We start from the raw sequence: 23,653 nt of genomic DNA, 5'->3' as shown, positions 1-23,653 counted from the left end.
TTACATTTCTCTGAAAATCCCCTTGCACAATGGACTGCTATCAGAAACATTTGAAATAGATGCAATTCAGCTTAGAATCATAGAATCCTTCCAGTGCAGAAAGAGACCATTCAGCCCATCGAATCTGCACCGACTGTCAGACAGAGCACCTTTACCCAGGCCCTATCTTCGTAACCCCATGTATTTATCCCACATGGTAATGGCATTAATCCCTCTAACCAACAAATCTTCGGACACGAAGGAGCAATTTAACATGGCCAATCCACATAACCTGCACATCTTTAGACTGTGGGAGGAAACCCATGCAGAGACGGGGAGAACATGCAAACTCAACCTAGTCAATCACCCAAGGCTCGGATTGAACTCGGGTCCCTGATGCTGTGAGGCTGCAGTGCTAACCACTGTGCCACCCATTTTCAGCTGTTGTGAGAAGGATATTACATTGCCAGGCTAATCCTAGCCCAAGATGTTCTTCCCACAGACTGGGTGACAAAATATCACCTCATCCAACTCAACATTTCACATGACCACAAAATTATTGCAATCAAAACCCAATACTATTTCATACATTGCTTTCATTCTGTCCTAACATGTGCCACACCAAAAAGTTATTTCCTCTCCATCAAGCCCGATCATATTGCCACCCAATGAATCATGTTCACCTTAAAACTCAAGACACAGCACAGAATGCCTTCAAGGAGACCATGGAATACAGTCTAGTCCACTAGGGTGTGAGATTGGTGCGGAGGCAACGACTGAATGCAACGTATGTTCTGGTCAGGTTAAAATTAAAAATGGAACACACTGTCTTCTCTGATCTCAGAAATCACACCAGATTGAATAAACCCGCCTCAAGGGTGACTGCTGAAGGGGATTTAGAGAAAGCTTCTGATCATGCCTATGACTACAAGAATTCTCTGTCATGTTCTGACCTGGGTTTGAACAAAATTAGGTCTATGTTTCCATATTGCATCATCCACTCTCTAGTGAGTTAAGAGGCTGCATTCTCTAAATCAAGATTCTCTAAAGCCATTTTTACAGAACGTTCTGCAGCCAACTGCAACAAATTCTGCGAAAACCTTATATATAAGTGGCCAGAACTACAGAAAGCAAACAGTATGACAGACCTACAGAAAGCAAACAGTATGACAGACCAACCACAATGTGGGTGTACACCTCTGCTGTCAGATTACGGTCAACACACTAAAGATAGTGAACTGGTTCCAGCTGTCAGCACCATACTGGAATATATTAAATTTGGATCCAAGTGTTATTCAAGGGCTTTTCAAAAGCTCCGTTTGTTATTCAGTACTCTACAGCTTCATAGAACTGAGCCAAAAAGAGACCAGAAAATTCAACATTCGCAGCCCTAATGTGACTAGGTTGGTTGATTTTAGGTGGACTGCGAGGAAGCAGGGGGAAGAAAAAGCAAAGCTGGGGATCCTACCTACTCCTGATACTATTCATCAACTACTGCTTGAAGATGTCCTTATACAGACTTTAGATAAGAACACACTAAGCTTGTGGATAAGGCACCCACTGACTCCTGGCCAGCACTCATTATTGAACTGTTCACCAAAAATAAACCACATATGCAAGTAATTCAGGGGATTCTAGCACCTGTGAAACATTATCCGAGAATAAATCGTTTCTCTTCAAGAGAAACAGAGAAAATTATTCGTTTTGTACTATTCTCTCAAATTCTTGAAGCATCAACTTAACTGGGTTGTTTTGACATTTTTGTTAGAGGATAAATTATGCCATCATTGGCATATGCTGAAGCTGAAAACAAAAATTAAATTTGAAAGTGCAAAATGATAACATGGTTCTGTTCATATTTAACAGAGGACTGAGTTTTAATTTATCGGCTTTTCAGCTGGTTGAACTTAATTTGCAGCAATCAAGCTAGTAAGCGAGAGATTCCTGAAAAGTCAAGCATACCTCGGTCACTTTCAGATGGTCTCGATCATTTCTTTATTACCTGCAATGCTTCTGCAATTGGCTGGCCTTGTTGGTCTGAGATAGGCCTTTCTTAATGAAGAGAGGATCAGCTGCCATACAAACAAGGTTTTATATGACGAGTCAGTCAGTGTCTTAAATTATATTGATCTACAGCATGCAGTAAATCAGTAGAAGCCAGGGGAAGAAGCTTCCAGCTTTTGAGAATTCATTTATGGAATGGGGCATCATTGACAAGACCAGCATTTACTGCCTATTCCTAGTTGCCCTCGAGAAGGTGATGGTGAGCAGCCTTCTTGAACTGCTGCAGTCCCCAAGATGTAGGTACAGCCACAGTGCTGTTAGGGAGGACATTCCAGGATTTTGACGATGATATATTTCTAAGTCAGGATGATAAGTGACTTGGAGGGGTACCTCCAGGTGGTGGTGTTCCCTTGTGTCTGCTGCCCTTGTCCTCCTAGATCAGGGCTTTTCAAAGTGGGCGTCGGAATCTGCACATGGGTCACTGGGATGTTGAGAATAGGGTGCCGGATATCTTTTTTTTTTAAAAACGCAGGGTGTTCTATGGTTCTTTTCAAAACACTGCCAAGATGTTCTGTGATCCTGTTCAAAAAAAAGGGATGCTCTGTTTATAATGCATATTTTGTAGAAGGCAGTATGACAGTGAGGATCTCTCGATTTAGATGATGACATAGCCAGCATGAAGAGGAAATGCTCAGTATTGCCTGATACAATTCAAGTTATGTGCACTTTATGAAAGGAAAAGGTAAGATGTATTTTTAAATGTGCAGTAAATCCTGTTTAGACTGCGACTGTAGCAGCAGTCCTGCAGCTTACCTAGTCAGTGGGTCATGAGAGGTGGCCGTTTTGTAAAAGTCGGGATGGTGAGTGACATGGGAGGGGAAACTTCAGGTGGTGCTATTCCCAGGTATCTGCCGCTCTTGTCCTTCTAGATGGTAGTGGCTGAGAGTTTGGAAGGTGCTGCCCAAGAACATTGGGGAGCTCTTGCAGTGCATCTTGTAGATGGTACACACAACTGTCACTGTTCATCAGTGGTGGGGGGATAGCGATCAAGTGGGCTGTTTTTTCCAGAATGGCGTTAAGCTTCTTGAGTGTTATTGGAGCTGTACTCTTCCAAGCAAGTGGAGAGTATTCCATCACATTAACAGGTAGACAATGGCAGGCCATCCTCCAGACTGAGGACCCCTGTAGACGTAAATGCTGTTTGTGGGGTGAGGTCTCGTGAGTTGGGGGTGGCTGTCCCATGACCTCAATCATGCAGAGTTTAGTGCAGATTGAGGGAGTCCCTCCCACCAGCTAACATGCGGCCTGCACAGTTTTTCCAGTCATACAGGTCCCCTTGGAGCTGGGAATATTGTAGCAGAGGCAGGAAGAGGCCCTTCTGTGATCATTAATCACTTAAGGGACTTAAGTGGAGGCCAGATAGGAAGGTCAACCATCCCACCCAGAACTTTTCCGGTGGAGAAGTGAAGGCTTTACGGTACTGGTCCTGGTGCTAACCCACCATATTTTCAGGCCTCCTTCCTCACTTCCTTTGGGAACAAAAGATTCTGGCTCCGATCTGAAACACAATTTACGAAGAAGTGTTCTAACTGAGCAAAATGAATGGATCTTTTTTGGCAATAGTGACATTTACATGAAGCTATTATGCATGAATATTTTAGGAATTGTTCAGAAAAACACATACACATTCACCAGCCATTTAGTGAAGGCTAGATGGAACGAATATAAGCGTCTGTTCTTTCAAGAAAATGTCTGCAATCCAGCCAAACATGGAAAATGTTCTGATTTCCATTGCCTGTATGTGAACAAGTTAGACAGGAGACAAATCACTAAAATTAGGACATTATTCTGAATGACAGTAAGCAACTGAAGAGAACTATTGTGATCATCCCCCAGTTTTCTCCCGTGTGGTACTCCCAAAACTTTGCAATAGTGGGCGATCTTACCGGCTCGTCATGTCAGCCGATCAGCGGGGCGAGCTGGTAAGATTGCGAGAATAGGTGAAAAACCAGGTTCGCACCCGCAATCTCATGATATTACTGGCTCTATTAAGCTGGCGTAATCAGCCTTGTACCTGGGAAGGGTGGGAGGTTGATTCAAATATTTCTAAATAAATTGAAATATGATCAGTGAAACCGGGGCACAATCATTCAGGCTCACTTACTTTAATGGCCTCGCTGGTGGAGGTCCTCACTGGTGAGGATCACATATAGTCCCCACCAATGAGGACATAATGTGATGGCTTCGCCGGTGGCCATTGAAACCCTCTGGGTGGCCTGAGGCAGAGGTGGGCAGTGCCCCTTGGGTAATGCCAGCCTGGCATCTTGGTCCTGCACACGAAGTACCCTGGCAGTGCCAAGGGGCAGGGCCTGAAGGGGAAGCAGCGCGTGAGGGCTGCTGGAAAAACAATCTCCCAGTGCATTGTGAACTCTTGATATAGTGCACTGAGACAAGAGGACGCATGCACAAGTGCACTGAGAGAAAAGGACGCATACACAATAGCAGACTCTAGTAGTCAGCAGCTGGCTTCCCAGCATGAATAGACACCATCCACTCCCCCTACTGGTGAGAATCACACTTTGCCTTTTTTCTAAGTGTCATAAGATTTGATTTTTTTCTCTCGCCGAACAGGTCTGAAACTCCTATTTTTACACTCGGTTGGTGCTTAGAATGTTTTTGGTAAGATCGCCCCCAAAATCTTCTAACAGACATTGATTTGCTGAATATATTCTAGAAAAGTGAATAATTTGTAGGTCAAATGAGATCTGCAACTCAACAAACTCTCAGGAATTGCCCCGATGGGACATTTATATATCAAGAGTTGAACCTTGTTTTTAAATATTGTCTTGCCAAAATCACATGAAGATTCATTTGAGGATTTTTTTTTACATTGTGTCCATTAAATTGAGTCATTAATATGGACCTCATTTGGACATCCAGTGTCAAACACTCCCAGATCAGGTATTGTACAGTTCCAACTGTGGCAATCAAAACTGCTCTCCCATAACAACTTTAGAACAGCATCCCTTAATGCACCAATGTGAGATTCTGTCTCCCATTATGACCCCCCTCCAAAAAACAATGCCAATTATTACCAATACTCACTGGAAATTAGATTAAACTGTACCAACTAATTTCATAACTGGCAGATAAATAAACACATAAATCCCATTAGTCTGCAATATTCACCTTCCTTGTGTTTGCTTTCTTCATTATACATCACCAAACAATGAGAAACTACAGCTGAACCCCAGAAACCATGGACCAAGTACAAATAAAACAATTGTAAACATTTACTTGTACATATTCACCAAAGCCTTGATGTTATTCAGTTCATGTGCATGTGGGTATGCAAGTGGCAAGAATCATTCATACCAGACAAGCAGCACCTCTTAAACTCACAACCTCCATCATCCAGAAGGGCAAGAGCAGCAGGTGCACGGGAACACCAATAGCTCCGAGTCACAGATTATCCTGACTTTAACATATATTAGCATCCCACCATCAAAATCCTGGAATTCCCTGCCTAATAGTATCGCCAGAGCACCTTCCCCACATTGATTTCAGTAGTTCGAAAAAGTCTACCATCACCATTTTCTGAAAGAGCACCAGGGATAGACAGTAAATGCAAGTCTAGTCAGTGACGACCATATGAATAATGAATTCCAATTTTGGACAGAAGAACTGGGGAAAATATTTGATTATGTGACTTATCAAGTGAGTGCACAGATGGGCAGTGAAACATAACACTCAAAATCGACATCCAATTTGGCTTCCACGTATTCTGTCACTCCTGATGATTCCAGGAAACTTGATTTGTGGAAAGGTTCTTACCCATTTATATGGTAGCTATATATAGTACGTCCGAAGTAAATAAATGCTAGATTAAATTTATGTTCTTCACAATATACATCACATAACTTCTGGAAGAATAGCATTGTGTTCCCATTCAGTGTGCAATGTGCTGTTCTGTTCTCCAGGTGATAGCCACAAAGTTCAATTGCCACTCAGCAAAAACTGGGCAAGGTCAAAGTTTAAATGATTTTCCTGCAGGTCACACCCAAACTTCCTTCAGCTAGGTGGTAGGTCAGAGCTTATAAATATTCTGGCTGTATAAATTAAAGTAACTTAATTTGCTCTGGTATCCTGCTCACTGCTACTTCATTACTTTTCAAAAATGACAAAAAAATTCCTTCCAACAGAAAGCGAATGCTGAACATATCACATTTATTATACTTGAACTCATGTCTTCAGATCATTAGTCCACTTCCCTGGGTTACGAACACAGTAACGTAACCACTTTGGTATCATTCTCTGAGCTAAGTGATTTAAACCATATGAGTCACATCACTGTATGACTGCTAACTTGTGTCTTTTCAGATGAGTCAACAACAATCATGGATATGATGTAGCATAGTATAGATACAGTTCAAATTCCATCAAGCCACGTAGGAAATTAATCAGTATGATGATCAAGAAACTATCAGACTCTCTCTAAAATTCAATGAGTTCATTAATGCCTTTCTGGAAAGAAAACCTGCCCCCTTCACCTGATCTGGCCTATATATGACCCCAGGTCCCCAGCAATGTCATTAACTCTTAGCTGCCCTTTTGAATGGCCTAGCAAATCACTCAGATGGATCAAACTACTACTACAATGAACACCAAGAATAAAACCAAAGGGAGCATGCAACATCAACCTCAGCATCCGACTCAAACACAAAACAGGCACACCAAAGTCTTGACTCACTCACCCATAATGTTAAAGCTTTTTGCTGGCTAGAGAGATTCTGTTCTAAAGCATTATGTTCTAAGGCATTTATTTCAGCAAGTTACATATGTTTCATATGAAGCAATTTTTAAAAGCGGCATCTCGGCCTTTTGGCTAAGATGCAAATGAGCCCAAGTCTTGGAGGAGGAACCTCCCCCTACTCCAATCAGCTTGGCTCATGTAGATCGGGCCCAGGACAGGGTGGCTTAGTCACCCGCCCTGTCTTGTCAGCCTGGATCGGAAATGTCTCAACTTGTTGAGACTCTGAATTGGATTGATTTGATTGAATTGGAAAAGTATAAAAAAAAAAAAATTATTTCAGCAAGTTATAGCTTTCTCTGTCGACTCTGTTGAACACAACTTGGAAGAATTAACAGGGACACAAACTGAAATCCTTCATTCAGAGTACAATGTCCATCACCAAGAATGGACCAACAGTATCAATATTGACAAAACCCTGAGGGAAAAAACTGCCGGGATCTCTGGCAAGGTAACCAAGATGTGCCAAAATTAACTTGCCATCACCAATCTACCTGGCAAAGATGTATCTGTCCAGAAAAATATTGGTAGAACTGATCATTGTGCAATCTTCAGACGGAAAACACTCTTCATCGTGATCTGTGGCACGACCACTGTATTAAATGGGATAGATTCAGAACTGTTGCAACAGCTCAAATCTGAGCATCCATGAGGTACTGTAGACCATCAGAAGTAGCAGAATTGTATTTCACCACAAACTGTTGAGTCCTGACCTGGCAGAGTCCTCACGCTACAACTATCAAATCAGGCGGTCAACCCTGGTTCAATGAGGAGTGTAGAGGAGTTTGAGGTCCAGCATCAGGTGCATCTAAAATTGAGGTGTTGATATCATGCTATAAACAGAACTGAGTGATGGTGCAACCAACGATCAAAGAATAGTCCTGTTGCATTCATGTGAACTATTAAACAACTAGTACAAGGACAAAGCTGTCTGAACATCCCCATTCTCAATGGTAATGTTACCAGTTTAGAGCAGAAGATGAAGTTGAAGTATTTGCAACCATCTTCAGCCAGAAATGCTGTGTGGATGGGCCATCTGGTCTCCTCCTGAGGTTTCCTACATCATAGATGCTAACCTATAGCCAAATTAGATTCACTCCACAATTAAGAAACAATTGGGCCAGTGACATAGAGAGGGCAAGTATTGAGGTCCCACTGTCAGGTTTTCAGGAGCTAAAAAGTTGAATCTTGAAGGTAGCAATCTCCAAATTACTCCCTGGTCACATACTATACAAGGACATGGATGATTAATGCATGGCATGAGGTACAATTCAGGAGAAACGGCTTTAGATTCTTGGGGATTAGGACAGGGGGTATCTCTTCCAAAAGTTCAGGTTGCGTAACAGGATTGGGATCAATGTCCTTGCAGGGAGGTTCATTAGTGTGGTTGGGGAGGGTTTGAACTAAATTGTCGACAGTGGGGGCTACACCAGCATATAGAAGTAAAAAAAAGAGGAATAAGGTGCAAAGTGAGAGCACTGGATAGTAATGGAGAAGTTAGTACCACCAGATTAGATACGGGCAAACTAAACAAACGAGGAAAAAAATTCATGTTCTGAATGTGAACGTAGAGTGTGATGAACAAGGCTGGTGAGTGCCGAACACAAATAGCCTCATGAGAATATGTTAACAGTGTCAATAACGTAAATGTGGTTTTAAAAAAAGATAAAGACCATGTATCTTTGAAAAGTAAGTGCCATGATAAGGAAGGAAAAAAGGGAGGTGGGTAATCATAATGATTAGGGAACATATTGCAGTGTTGGAAATAAAGGATGACACTGGGGGCAAGCGCAGAATCCATTTGGTTACATCTGAGAGGCAAAAAGGGTATGACCACACCACTTGGGAGGGGGAAGACGATAACTCTACTGGCCTCCAAATAGTGACAGAGAAATAGAGGAGCAAATCAACAGAGAAATCATACATTGTGCAAGAACAATAAAGTGGTGACATTGGGGGCTTCTATTTACCCAAATAACAATTGGAATACTGTTAAAGTAAAAAGAAAAGAGGGGAAGAATTTCTGAAATGTGTCCATAACTTCCTTGATCAATGTGCTCTCAAGTCTAATTATGAAGGTGGCATTGCCAGACATGGTGCTAAGGAATGAGGTGAACCAAGTAGGACGACACAACAAGGTGAGTCTTGTTAAATGATTGTTTTTTTTAAAAGACTAGATTGAATGAACATACAAGTGCCAAATGGAATCTAATGCAGAAATGTGAGATAATACATTCTGGCAGAATGGATAGGAAAAGGCAATATAAACCGGAATTTTTCAGTCCGGCCTCCTAAGCTAGATGATTCGGCATGAGGGGCCGGAAAATTCCGAACATAGACTTAAAGGTACAGTTCTAAAGAGAGTGCAGGTACAGATGGATCAGTAGGTTCATGTGCAAAGAACTTGAAAGATGCCAGGATATATTAGAGGATAATTAGCAAAGCACATGGAATATTGTGCTTTGTAAATTCAGGTAATCAATACATCTATAGGGATGTAATGCTGAATCTTTATGATGCTCTGTTGAGGCCACAGCTAAATTAATCACCACACCAAGAAGGATGTGAGAGGATCCTCGAGTAAGTGCAGAAGAGATTTACCAGAATGGTTCCTGGGATGAGGGACTTTAGCTGCAGAGTTAGCAAGGAAAAGCTGGGGTTGTTATCTTTGGAGCAAAGGAGAGAGAAAGGAGGTTTGATCAAGGTGTGCAAGTTTATGAGAGGTTTGGATGAGTGGAATGTATTTAATTCATACTTTTGAGTATGGAAGTAGTAAAAATTGTCCTAAGTTAAACTGCAAAATATCACCTGTTATCAGTTACAGCACTCGATTCTGTGGGGAAGAAAATTCTTATCGGTCATTTTTCTTGCCAAAACTGCAGTTATTTTCCACAAGTCATTCACAGGAGGAAATTCACTGTTTGAAACCACAATAATGTTATAACAAAGTAATTTTTATGCAGTTGATCACAGTTTAGATTAAGATCACAGGGCGGTGGTAGACATGAGTTTAATCACAGAATTGTTACAGCACAGACAGAGGTCATTTGGCCAGTCATGCATATGCCAGATCTCCGCAGAAACAATTCACCTCATTCCCACCTCGCCCCGTAACCCTGTACGTTCTTTCTTTTCAGGAATTAATCCCATTCTCTTTTGAAAGTTTTGATTGAAACTGCCTCCCCCACAAGCTCAGCAACACAGTTCAGGTCTTACCTGCTCGGAGCGAAAAGGTTTCTCCTCTCGTCTCAATTGCTTTTGTCATCAATTGTCTTAATCTCTTGATCTTAATCCTTGTACCAGTGGGGACAGTTTCTCCTTATCTACACAGTCTATCCCCCTCATGGTATTTTGAATACTTTTACTAAATCACCTCTCAAACTTCTCCATGGAAAACAATCCCACCTTCTCCAATCTATTTATGTATCATGTGAATCTTTTCTGCATGCTCTCCAGCGTCTTCACGTCTATCCTGAAGCGTAGCTCCCAGAACTGGATGCAGTAGTCCAGTTAAGGTTGAACCAGTGTGTTATACAAGTTCAACATACTCTCTTTTGCACTCTATGCTATCGTTAATAAAGCCTAGCATACTGTGTGCTTTATGAGCCATGTTCTCAACCTGTTCTGCCAGTTTTGATAACTTATGCACATATAAACACATTAACATAAACATCCCATGATGAGATACTTGTGCAGAAATAGAAGACTTGGTGTCATCTGCTTACAACATACAAAATAAAACTGCCAATAGTATTTGGCACTACTTTCTTCATTGTAATTGGATATAAGCAACTGCCATCAGAAAAAAGTACAGATATTAATTTAAATTCTGCTAAATAGGCTTCACTGCATGTTGAAGAGAAAGCTTCAAACCACAGTGCAAATATTTGTTGATGTTTGTATCACCCACTCAATGAAAAGTATAATTATTATAATAAGATGCATAATAGAAAAGAACAGCAGAGTATGAGCCATGTTTAGTTTTGAACAGTTGTCAAAGAACATATTGCTCAACTCTACTTTCCATCCACTTTGCTACTAGCATTCCATTAACTGCATGATTCAAAGATATTGATAACTTCTCTCCTACTTTGTCAGAGGCAAGAACAGGTGAGATTTAGGGACACATTTGCCCAGGGCATGAACTTGATTTGCAATGATTTAATTTAATTTAAATATAATGGAACAGCTTTACTCCATTTCATTATATTGGAATGCTACCCCACCCACTGGCGGTGTGACCAGCGCAATTCACTGCTGGTTTCCAAAATCGAAAACCAGCTGTGTTGACCACGCTGGTGGTGCAGAAGTGCCTGGAAACTCTGGACGTTAAAGGCCAAGACTGGACGCTACCCCCGGCACCCAGTCAGCGCAAAGGGTCACTGTAAAGGGGCTACCCTTCTCACTGAGGGAAGGGGGGGGGGGGTTTCCCTGGGGGAAGGGGTGTATACTGACAACAAACCGCAAGGTTGGGGGGGGGGGGGGGGGATAAAGAAAAACGTTGATACTTCCATGGTGGAGGAGAAATCATCCTGAGATTTTTGTGTGGGTGATCCAATGCCTTGGAAAGGGGGTTGGGGGGGGGGGGGGGCTGTTCTTATCACAGATCTGGCCTCCCTTTACAAATAGACTTGCCAGCTCTATCACACCCCACCCTGCCAGAGTGACAGCACAAACCACACCCCTGATTTTTTTTTGACAGAGTATCAGAAGTTCTTTTGAGAAAACATGGCCACTTTTGGACAGAAACACACACCTATTTTCAGTCAGAAACATTTTGAACGGAATTTTCCAAAACGAACAGCAAAGTGTTTCCTAAAGAGACATCAGGAGGAATTTCAGAATTTAGAATCTGAGGTTGCAGGAGCAGAATATAACTTGTGCCAACGTGTTCCTCTCCAGTAACTGCATCAATGTTCCCTGGTGAAATAGCAGATTGTCACACTCAAATCCATTTGTTCTCCTAAATGTAGTACACACCTTAAGCTTCAAATGGCTGCTGATAAGCCACAGGAATCTCCAGTGGCAGATGTCCAGCCATTTGACATCACATTATGTCCTGTGGTATCATTGCTGTTCTGTCACTCCACCCATGACTCATATCCATTTGCAAGAAATCTCTGCTCACCATGCATCAGGACAAATATTTGACTATCACTGCTTCCTGCTACATGAAGCAGGGACATGTATGCACCCAATAAACAAATGATTTTATTCCCTTGGAAACTGTATTTACTTAATCTCAACAACTATTTTACTCTTTCACCATTAGATACACTGTCCTCAGCTGTTCATTGCTCTTGGTTAATTTTATGAATGGATAGCTTTTATGAAATTAACATGTGCATTTGGAGAAGAGAATAAAGTCTTGCATAACTAATTAAGGATTAATTACATTGCTGCATACAGATGATTCACTGGCCCATGTTTATGCTTTACTCAACCATAAACAAACTCAAAACGACACAGAACTTCTAACATCTCCAATGCAACCAAACTCTCAATGATTCGATACATTATAAGTTTTTTTTACCTGTGGAACGATCGGAATACTTACTGGAGTTTCAACTGTAGCCTGCTCTACTGGCTCTTCTACTTTGTTCACCTTTATTTTATCAATTGGTACACTTTCAACAGCAGCAAGGAGACAGAACAGCAACCAACAGTGAGACACTGACACACTCTTCCAGTCCATCTACAGTTTAGAAAGAAAAGTAGCATCAGAAATCTTCCTCATAACAATTCAAAATGTATTTATTCATCTCCAACATTTCAATTAGATCAATCAAGCAGTAGAAAGAATGCTGCAGGATCATTCCTAAAAGCACAAGAAATTGTGAAGTCAGAAAACTGACAATCGCATTGCACCATAAACTCTTAAAATACAGCAGTTTTGTTCATCAATATAAACATGGTGCCCATCAGTGTGACATTTGACTGATTACTTTGAAACATTCTATAGAACAGTGACCAATTCATTACATTTCATTAATAAGCTGAAGCAATAAAATGCTCACTGTAATCTTAAAGAACATGCTCCCCATTTGGTTATAAATACATCAAGGCTGAAAATCCCATGCTACTTCATTGAAAATTAGCATACAAATCCATATGAATTCAACAGGACCCAAAAAGTCCACCGTTTTACTGCTGCATTCGTTTTAGCTTAAATAGTTAAGTATGGAGCTGAACTATACAGATGAGGAAGTTCCCAGCCATGGCAGCATTACAGTGACAGTAAATGGTTTTGATATTCCTGGGCTGGACAAGGGGACGAATAGTGAGGTTTTCATTCTTAATCATGATCCACTAACCCTGTTAGTAAAACGTACATCTTTGGATAACATTGGACTCAGTTGCAATCCCAGTTGCCTTTTGAACTCGTGATCCACACTTAAACATAAAAATAATTTTTTTATGAGGTAGCGGGTTGTGGCTGTAATTTAGACATAGAACATAGATAGAACATAGAACAGTACAGCACAGAACAGGCCCTTCGGCCCATGATGTTATGCCGAGCTTTATCTGAAACTAAGATCAAGCTATCCCAGTTGAACATCAAGAGGACCAAAGTCATCTTCTGTCCCCTGGCACAAACTTCCTATTTCTTGTCAGTGATTCCATTGCCTATCCCAACCATGTCTCAGGCTGAACCAGACTGTACAAAGCCTCCATAGTACATTTGATGCTGAGCAGAGTTTCTGACTCCATATTTGCAAAGCAAAGATTGCCTACCTCAGCTATCCTAACATTGCCTTCCTCTATACCTAACTTAATCCATCAGCTGCTGAACTCTTACCCATGGCATTGACATATTTGTATTCAACTACTACAGTGCTCTCCCTTTCAAAATCCCATTCTCAACATTCACTTAATCACCATTTAACCAAAGCTTTGTAGCTATATCATGTGATCACCTAGTTCTGCTCACCAAAATTCACAGTCCCAACAACCTTAATTTGAATTTCACACACTGTTTGTTCAAATAACTCAACCTTCTTCACCTCTGTAACCTATTTTTGCACCACCACCCCTTAAAATCTTTATTGCTCTGACTCTAGCCTTCTGTGCATCTCTCACCCTACTTCACCCCATTATTGGTGGACCATCAGGTCCTATGCTCTGGAATTTCCTCATTAAATCTTTCCAGTTGTTCACCTTCCACTCCTCCATCAAGAAGCAGGCACCTCCAGGTAGCAACAGCACGTACCTTGAAGCCTGTCTCTGCTGAAAGATTGCCTAGAGAATTGACCCAAACTCTGTACACCTACTTCACCTTGTGGTCAGCACCAACTGAAAAGTGAATATTACAACTCGAGTCATCAGAACTCAAACTTCTACATGAAAGAAATCCTCTTTACAGTCTGGCTTTGGTCTCTGTAAATCACATCAGTGTGTGCAAGTAATAAAGCATTTGCTTTTCATTTCTTGCTGCATTTATTGAAAAAGGAATTGAATACAAAAGTAGGGAGGTTACACTTCAGTTACACAGAGCACCAGTGAGACCATATTTAAGGAAGGATGTAAATGCATTGGAAGCAGTTCAGAGAAGGTTTACATAACAACCATAATGGGCAGGTTGTCTTATGAGGATTATAAGGAAAGCTTGGACAAGCTAGGCTCGTATCCACTGGAGTTTAGAAGAGTAAAAGGTGACTTGATTGAAACATAGAACATCCTGAGGAGACTTGACAAGGTGGATGTGCAGAGGATGTTTCATCTTGTGGGAGAATTTAGAACGAAGTGTCACTGTTTAAAAATAAGGGATCACTCATTTAAAACGGAAAATGAGGTGAAACTTTTTCTCTCAGAGGGTTAAGAGTCACCTCTTCCACAAAAGGTGGTGGAAGCAGAGTATTTGAATATTTATCATAGAATCATAGAATCCCTACAGTACAGAAAGAGGCCATTCGGCCCATCGAGTCTGCACCGACCACAATCCCACCCAGACCCTACCCCCATATCCCTACAGACTTTACCCGCCAATCCCTCTAATCTACGCATTCCAGGACACTAAGGGGCAATATTAGCATGGCCAATCAACCTAACCCGCACATCTTTGGACTGTGGGAGGAAACCGGAGCACCCGGAGGAAACCCACGCAGACACGAGGAGAATGTGCAAACTCCACACAGGTAAGGTAGAGGTGGACAGATTCTTGGTAAGCAAGGGAGTGATAGGTGGGATACAGATTTGAGGTTACTATCTGGTCAGCCATGACCACATTAAATGGTGGGGCAGGTTCAAAGGGCTGAATGGCCTACTCCTGCTCCTTGTTACTATGTCTTACGTTCATGTTTGGCATGAGATGTTATTCCCTGGGCTTTTGTGAAATAAACTTTACCTTCTGAGTTAATCCCAACTCAAGTTTGATGTGCGTTATTAATGAATTGGATCACAAAAACCAAGGGATCAGGAAAACAGACCACACATTTCTTTAAAAATCAAACATTTTCTATTTACAGAAAAGTGGTGTAAGATTTTGATAATTCTACTAATTTTTCGGATTTGTTGTTGGTCCGTGACATCTATAGATTTTATTTCTTAGCCACTTTTAAAATGGTTTAGTTTGAATTTCTGTTAGTGACACAGTGGACAGTCAAGGTGGTTGGGATGCTTCACAACGATTGTGTTTGTGAGGAACAAACACTTAACTGTTTTACAACAAGTTGCCAAAGTGCATTTCCAGCAGTTCTGTTTGAAGAAATGGCTGGAAGCAATTTGTTCTTAGAATGACGCCTTAAATTCAAACAAACCATGCATTGCTTTAATTGATCTGGATCAGGAAGATATCTTTATTTTCTGATATTATGATAGGAAGTTTTTTTAAACCTTTGTTCTGATTGCTTTTGTATCTGTAGGGCTTGGGTTAAAATATGTTGACAAGAAGCTGTGGCTTTGTTTGTGACTGCTCTATATCTAGAGGAAATGCATCATTTGTACAAAATGGAATATAAAATTTGAGGGGCACAAGGAAACAAGGGGTGAATAGTTCTCTTTCGTCTATGGCCAGGAGACAACAGCAGGGGGTCTTTAACGAGGTTCACAATTGGTGTCCAGCCAATCGCGAGTGTCCCAGGTGTTTTTTTTAAAAAATCAAACATTTTCTATTTACAGAAAAGTGGTGTAAGATTTTGATAATTCTACTAATTTTTCCGAGCCGGAGGAGTTAATTATCATATGGAAATGTCATGGAAATTGACACTTCCATATGATTAGCGGGCCTGGGACGGTATTCTCTGGGGGCAAGGTTGGGGAGGAGGGTTGCCCCTCAGCAGTGCCAGCCTGGCAGTGTCAGCCTGGCACCAGCCAAGGGCAAACTGGCACTGCCCACTGGGCAGCGAGATCCCCTGGGGGGTGGAGGGACTCCTGCCACTCTACACTGGGATCGGTGAGAGAGGGAGGGAGGAGGGCAATTGAGGCTGGCCATGTGCTGGAGGACGGGCACTTTGCGTCTCCCCCAATTCTTCTGTTCTTCCACCTTCATATTCACCTGCCACTGTATGAAGTATGAACCTCATTCGTATCAGCCTACAGCTACTCTTTCTTCCACTCCTGGCATTCTCTGAAAGGGGAGTGCAAGGCACCTGCACTACTTCCTGATGAGCAGCAGCCCAAATTGCTTCACCTTTCCCCGTTGTTGACCTTCCTACTGATGGGGAGCTATCATTATCAAACTCCTTCCCATCCTGCTTACCCACACAATGCTGCCACGGACCAATTGCATTTCACTCCAATATGTCCTTTTTCCCATCAAAATTACCCTTTGTGATCTATGATCTTATTATGGAGAAGATTATTAAGCTATTACTTAAACTTGGTTCATGAGTGGCAAGTTATTGTTGACATACATTGGATCTATGCCCCACCCAACCCAAAGCCTTGAATTTAAAATTCAAGAATTTTCACTTAATCCCTTCATGGTCTTGTCTTTTCCCATCTCTGTACCCAACTCAAGTTTTACAACTTTCCCAAAGGAACTCTCATTCTTTTAAATTGGTCTGTCCATGGTTAACCATACAACCCTGCCACAGCAACCTCTGCAAGACGTGCCGGATCATCGACACAGATGCCATCATCTCATGTGAGAACACCATCCACCAGGTACGCGGTACATACTCTTGCAACTCGGCCAACGTTGTCTACCTGATATGCTGCAGGAAAGGATGTCCCGAGGTATGGTACATTGGGGAAACCATGCAGACGCTACAACAATGGATGAATGGACACCGCTGGACAATCACCAGGCAGGAATGTTCCCTTCCTGTCGGGAAACACTTCAGCAGTCAAGCCTCTGATCTTCGGGTAAGCATTCTCCAAGGCGGCCTTCACAACATACGACAATGCAGAGTCACCAAGCAAAAACTGATAGCCAAGTTCCGCACACATGAGGACAGCCTCAACTGGGATCTTGGGTTCATGTCACACTATCTGTAACCCCCACGACTTGCCTGGGCTTGCAAAATCCAATTACCTCAATAAATCACACAAGATTCTGGCATAGCGAATTTCACAGATTCACTACTCTCTCGGTGAAGAAATTTATCTTCACCTCAGTCTTAAAAAGGTTTACCCTTTATCCTCAAACTAGGATCTCTGGTTCTGGACTCCCCCACCATCGGCAACATTCTTTCTGAATCTACCCTGTCTAATCGTGTTAGAATGTTATAAGTTTCTTTGAGATTCCCCTTTCACTCTTCTAAATTCCAATGATTATAATCCTAACCGATTTAGTCTCTCCTCATATGACAGACCTGTCATCCCAGGAATCAGCCTGGTAAACCTTGACTGCATTTCCTCTATAGCAAGAGCATCCTTCCTCAGATTAGGACACCAAAACTGCACACAATAAATGTTTAATTTCCAGCAAATACAAGAGTAAGAGGCAGCTTGATTGAAACATAAAACACTCTGAGGGGTATTGGCAAAGGCGGATGTGGAAAAGATATTTCCTCTTGTGGGAGAATCTAACACAAGGGGCCACAGTTTAAAAATAAGTGGTCGCACACTTAGGACAGAGATGAGAATTTTGTTTCAGAAGGTTGAGAGTCTTTGGAACACTTGTCTTAAAAGGGCTGTGGAAGCAAAGTCATTGATAGAGTTTTGATAAGCATGGGGTTGAAAGCTTAACATGGCTAGGTGTAAATGTGGAGTTGAGGCTAAAATTAGATCAGCCATGATCTGATTGAATGGCAGAGCAGGTTCAAAGGCCTACTCCTGATTCGTACGTTCTTATCTACAAGATGTAGTGCAGCAGCTCACCAAGACTCTTTCAACTGCAACTCCAAAACCTGCAACTTAGGTATTCTAAAACCTAGAAGGACAAGACCAGCAGCTGCATGGGAACACCACCACCTGCAAGTTCCCCTTCAGGCCACACACCATTCTGACTTGGAACTATATCACTCTTCTATCACTGTTGCTGGGTTAAAATCCTGGAACTCCCTCCCTAACAGCACTGTGAGTTTATCTACACCACAAGGATGGCAGCAGTTCCAGAAGGTTGTTCACCATCCCTTCTCAAGGGCAATTAGGGATAGATAACAAGGCATTGGTGAGACCGCAGCTAGAATACTGTGTGCAGTTTTGGTCCCCTGACTTGCGAAAGAATATATTGGCCTTGGAGGGAGTGCAAAGAAGGTTCACCAGGTTGATACCAGAGATGAGGGGTGTAGATTGTGAGGAGAGATTGAGCAGATTAGGTTTGTACTCGTTGGAGTTTAGAAGGCTGAGGGGTGATCTTATAGAGGCATATAAGATAATGAAGGGGCTGGATAGGGTAGAAGTGGAGAGATTCTTTCCACTTAGAAAGGAAACCAGAACTAGAGGGCACAGCCTCAAAATAAAGGGGGGTCAGTTTAGGACAGAGTTGAGGAGGAACTTCTTCTCTCAGAGGGTGGTGAATCTCTGGAATTCTCGGCCCACTGAAGTGGTGGAGGCTACCTCATTGAATATGTTTAAGTCACGGATAGATGGATTTCTGATCGGTAGGGGAATTAAGAGTCATGGGGAGCAGGCGGGTAAGTGGAACTGATTCACTTCAGATCAGCCATGATCTTATTGAATGGCGGGGCAGGCTCGAGGGGCTAGATGGCCTACTCCTGCTCCTAATTCTTATGTTCTTATGTTCTTTTCTCCTTGGAGAAACGAAGGATGAGAGGTGACTTGATAGAGGTGTACAAGATGTTGAGAGGTATAGATCGGGTGGATTCTCAGAGGCTTTTTCCCAGGGCCGAAATGGCTGCTACGAGAGGACACAGGTTTAAGGTGCTGGGCAGTAGGTACAGAGGAGATGTCAGGGGTAAGTTTTTCACTCAGAGGGTGGTGGGTGAATGGAATCGGCTGCCGTCAATGGTGGTGGAGGCAAACTCGATAGGGTCTTTTAAGAGACTTCTGGATGAGTACATGGGACTTAATAGGATTGAGGGTTATAGGTAAGCCTATATATAGGCAAGCCTATATATAGGCCTAGGTAGGTGGGGACATGATCAGCACAACTTGTGGGCCGAAGGGCCTGTTTGTGCTGTAGCTTTTCTATGTTCTATGTTCTATAATAAAAATGCCAGCCTAGATAGCGATACCCACATCCTATGAAAGAATGATATAGTCCAGGGTGATAACATAAGAAACGCCTTGGCCAACTTCTCAACCACCATCACTAAAAACAAATTAAATAGTAAATCTTCTCGCATTTAACTGCAAAATAACTCCCATGTCATCAGTGCATGGCAACACTGTGGTTAATGCTGCTGCTTCACAGCTCCTGGGACCCTAGTTCAATTCAGGCCTTGGGTGACTTTGTGTGGAGTCTGCCCATTCACCCTTTGTCTGGGTGGGTTTCCTCTGAGTGTTCCGGTTTTCTCTCACAGTCCAAAGATGTGCAGGTTAGGTGGATTAGCCACGGCAAAGATGTGGTGTTACAGGGATAGGGCAGGGGAAGAGGACCTACGTAGGATACTCTGTCAAAGAGTCTGTGCAGATTCAATAAATGGCCTCTTCTGTGTTCACCTGGCAGTAAGGTTACTTGAATTGCAGGCAATGAAAGAACCAACTTCAGAAAGTAAAATCAAAGAAAATGGTTTAATAAAGAAACTTCATTACTCCAACACTTGGGACCATGCCCTGGACCATACAAGCTCCCCAAATTCTCATCTGCTTTCTATTTATAGTGTGTCAGCTGATCACCACTTCATTTTGCCATTGGTTACCCTGTCTACTGAGTCAGCTGACCCTCACAGCATATTGCCATTAGTTACATTATAACATTTTGCACTGTAGAGATTCTACGATTATATATAAAGATCACTTATGGTCCTATGGTATACTAAAGTTGTATTCAATTCCGTTAATAAGGCATAAGCTTGGAATAGTTGGTCCTCACAAGAAATAGCAAAATTAGAAAATCCAACATGAATAAAAATACACATTTCTCCTGATGTTACCAAGCATTTCTAACCAATGACGAAATGCCTCATCTGTTAAAAGCAGCGAGAGAGAAGATGAAGGGTAGAAACTAGCAAGCATACCAACCTTTAGTCCAATTTATGAAAAATTGAGTTAATACTGACTAAATTACATAAGCCAAAAAAAGGTTATCTGCAATATCAAAGCTCCAGCGAACATTTAGAACAAATGTGGTCTCAGGAATATTCTATGGCAGTTTCTAGCATTTCCTAGCAATCCTCTTACATAGGTAACTCTATTAGATAGCCTATTTGCGCAGAAATCGCTGGGAAATATGTAAAAATCGGCCATTTGTGGGAAGAGAGAATTATGGCACAAGATTCCCATTGAAAGTAATGAAATTAGTGGATTTATATTGTTAACCAAATAGAGGATATTGTTAATGACCTGATTTTTAACTCAGTTGTGGAGGTTCAGAAACAGAATGATGAAATGAGGAGTCATTCTTGCCACAGTAAATTGGTCTGAGTGTATTTTTTTTTTAAATAACTCTGACTTTTTCTTTTTGTTCCTTTCCTCGGCCCATCTTTTCCCCTCTCTTTCTTTCTATGTCTAATTTGACTCCACTTCACCCCATTTCCTTCTCTGTTCACACTATTTTTTCTCCATCCTTCTACTTAGCTGGTTAAGAGCACAGATCATTGGACCTGACATTCATGGTGGATGTCATTGTGTCTTTATGAATTCCAACAACCTGTGTGCAAAAACAGCCCCATCTGAAGAGAGGGGTAAAAAGTCCAATTCATTGCGTTTGCTGAGAGATGCATAATTCCAGCCATTTTCCAAACCATTCCAAACTATGTTTACCGACTAGATTTTTGTTAGTGTTTTGAGCATGTATTTTGGAAACACTAACTTTTCAATTTCATTTGCTTCATCAGCAACAACAGTCTCATTACTCGTGTTTCTGACCAAGAGAAACATAACTGTGATCAAAATTTTCCCTCTGCAAACATAGAACATGAAAATGGATACATTTATTTAATCTGGGTTGTATTAAAACAGCATGTACATAATCAGTATTTAACAATTATCTCAAATAAAACTATTCAGAACTCCATTCTCCAGGGTCACCAAATGTTCTGAAAATTGGCTAAAATGTTTCAGAGTAAGCATCTGTGTTGAAACTCAATTGTATAACACTACCAAGCACACCAATTTACTTACCCATAGTTATTGTTACAGTGTAGATTAAAAATCAAACTAAGTAATTTCATTCTGTTACTGTATCTGTAATCTGTGCAGCCTGATTCTAAAAGTTGGGGCAAATTAAAAGTAGGATCATTTTAACACTATTGGGATGTAGAACATTTCAAACAAGAGATAGTATTTATAAGCCTATATATTGTGCACAGAAATAAATATGAGTGACATTTAAGAATCAGAACTCTAATTTTAAGTGCTCATGATTTATTTATATTCATTTGGTACAACTTTATGTACCAGAAATGTTTTGCCATCATTTGCAATAAGCCTTTTAATAACCCTTGGTTATAAATATAACAAAAAGCTTGTAAATTAATTCCCTAAGTGTTGTGAAATGGAATTAAGAAACATTTTTGACATTTAACCTGCAGCATAAACATATGTTTCACGATTTGAGCAGACACTTTGCCACAGGGCACAGGCAAAGTATGAAGAATGAGACTGTCACCTGATGACAACGGCAGATAGGTTTAATACCTTCAAATCCGAAACAAGCTGCTCACCACACAACGATTCCGATACTGTAAACCAAAGAAATTTCACACAACGAACTACTGTTAACGGTGCTGCTTTCCTCCTTACCCTGAATAGCCAGGTACCTCCTACTTTCTGACAGGACTTTGGGTAATGAAGTCTTTCTTTTCCAATGGTGAAGTTGGATGTGGGAGCTGAGGCGGGAGTAGTCCTTGGCTTAACCCTGGGGCGCCGTTGGTCTGCGGAAAGATGCACAGCCCCGATTTTTCCCCTCACCACCCTTTCCAAAGATAGGAAGCTACTGTATGGACATCATACAGCTCAGCTCAACTCAATTCCGGTTGACAAACGGTGCAACCTACCCAAGCACCAGCACCTCCTATCGTTTTCATTGGTTAAACTGTACACTGATGCCCCGCCTTGCAGGCATACGCATCCCCTATTGGTTAGTTGTGCTGTCAGTCAGGAGGGAGCGTGGTTTTGGCAGCAGGGTAGGTTGAGGGGAGAAAATAAATCCACGTACGTGGCGTTTGGGGATCCGACTCCACTTGGAGGGGATGTGACGTCAATGTAGTAAGGGGTTATCTGTGCTGCATCTTGTTGGCATCCCAAATAAGCAGTGGGACTGAGAAAGTGGAGTGCCTTTTCGCTTAAGTTGAATGTTTGGAAGCCTGTGTGTATATATATAACTATCAACAGTGAACAGTTGTGCAGCTTGCAAAGAGATGCAAATCTTTCCAGCTGTGAGTTTATTTAAGAGTGAAAGACATTGGCCAGATCTTGGTACCAGGATTAGTATCATCAACATTCATTGGCAGTCTCTGCTCCTTCGAGGGATGATATAGATGCAAGCCTAGGGTTTCCGACTGACACACAAAAAATGAGGAAGGAAGGTGGAAAGTTTTCATTCTAGGCTCTTGAGTTGAATCCATTCATTGTGTTGTCGGGCATTGGTTTTCAAGGCGCGACCACCGGTAGTCCGCAAGGGGCGGGGGAGGCAGTCCATGTAGGTGGTCTGCCAGCTGATCCACAGATGCACAATGTGTCACGGCCGAGGCTGTTCAAGAGAACCAGCCACAACCCTCATCTCCACGACTTGCCCTGGTATCACAAACCCAGATGTGGAGATGCCGGCGTTGGACTGGAGTACCCCAGTCCAACGCCGGCATCTCCACATCATGACTACCATCGACACCGCAAACTGCCGGCTCCAAGTGGAGAGGATCTCCAAGAAGATCGCGCATATCGACACTACCCCAGTCACAAACCCAGGCCAGTCCCTGTGTTCAGGACGGGAGTCGTCATAGCCAGAGCAACATCTAGTTTGATAAGCAAGATTTAGGTCACTGTTTATTTTGTTTCATTAATATACATCTGAAATAAGTGTCCTGAGAATAAGTGTCTGAAATAGGTCCTGAGAAGATTACCATTTTTAAAACTTTTATTCCCTTCTCAGAGTTACAAAGCCAATGGGCAGAATTGACAAGGCAACCCATCTCCTTGCTTGCTCCAAAAACCAATTCAAATTGAATCCAATTCATGGTCCCCATGAAGGAGACATACTAGATCCAAGTTGACAAGGACTGGGATATTTGATTTATTATTGTCACATGTATTAACATACAGTAAAAAGTATTGTTTCTTGCGTGCTACAGACAAAACATACCATTCATAGAGAAGGAAACAAGAGAGTGCAGAATGTAGTGTTACAATCAT

The 23,653-nt window shown here is 41.8% G+C and overlaps 1 protein-coding gene across 6 annotated transcripts in view; it reads right to left on the bottom strand.

Moving 5' to 3' along the window:
• The window catches only part of LOC144498905 (nucleobindin-2-like), a 59,923-nt gene extending 37,635 nt beyond the window's left edge, over nucleotides 1-22,288 (bottom strand). For 4 of the 6 annotated variants that reach the window (XM_078220785.1, XM_078220787.1, XM_078220790.1 and 1 more), the window contains exons 1-2: nucleotides 21,941-22,288; nucleotides 12,351-12,488 (exon numbers count right to left, since the gene is read on the bottom strand). In XM_078220785.1, coding sequence (XP_078076911.1) covers nucleotides 12,351-12,488 — 138 coding nt within the window. In that variant the 5' untranslated portion in view covers nucleotides 21,941-22,288. The remainder of the gene's footprint in view (nucleotides 1-12,350; nucleotides 12,489-21,940) is intronic. The other 2 variants (XM_078220786.1, XM_078220788.1) reach the window with 1 other exon arrangement.
• Nucleotides 22,289-23,653: the final 1,365 nt, after the last annotated feature.

This window comes from Mustelus asterias, chromosome 9 (assembly GCF_964213995.1).
Source record: "Mustelus asterias chromosome 9, sMusAst1.hap1.1, whole genome shotgun sequence".
Taxonomy (NCBI): domain Eukaryota; kingdom Metazoa; phylum Chordata; class Chondrichthyes; order Carcharhiniformes; family Triakidae; genus Mustelus; species Mustelus asterias.
This window is presented reverse-complemented; position numbering and strand designations above follow the sequence as displayed.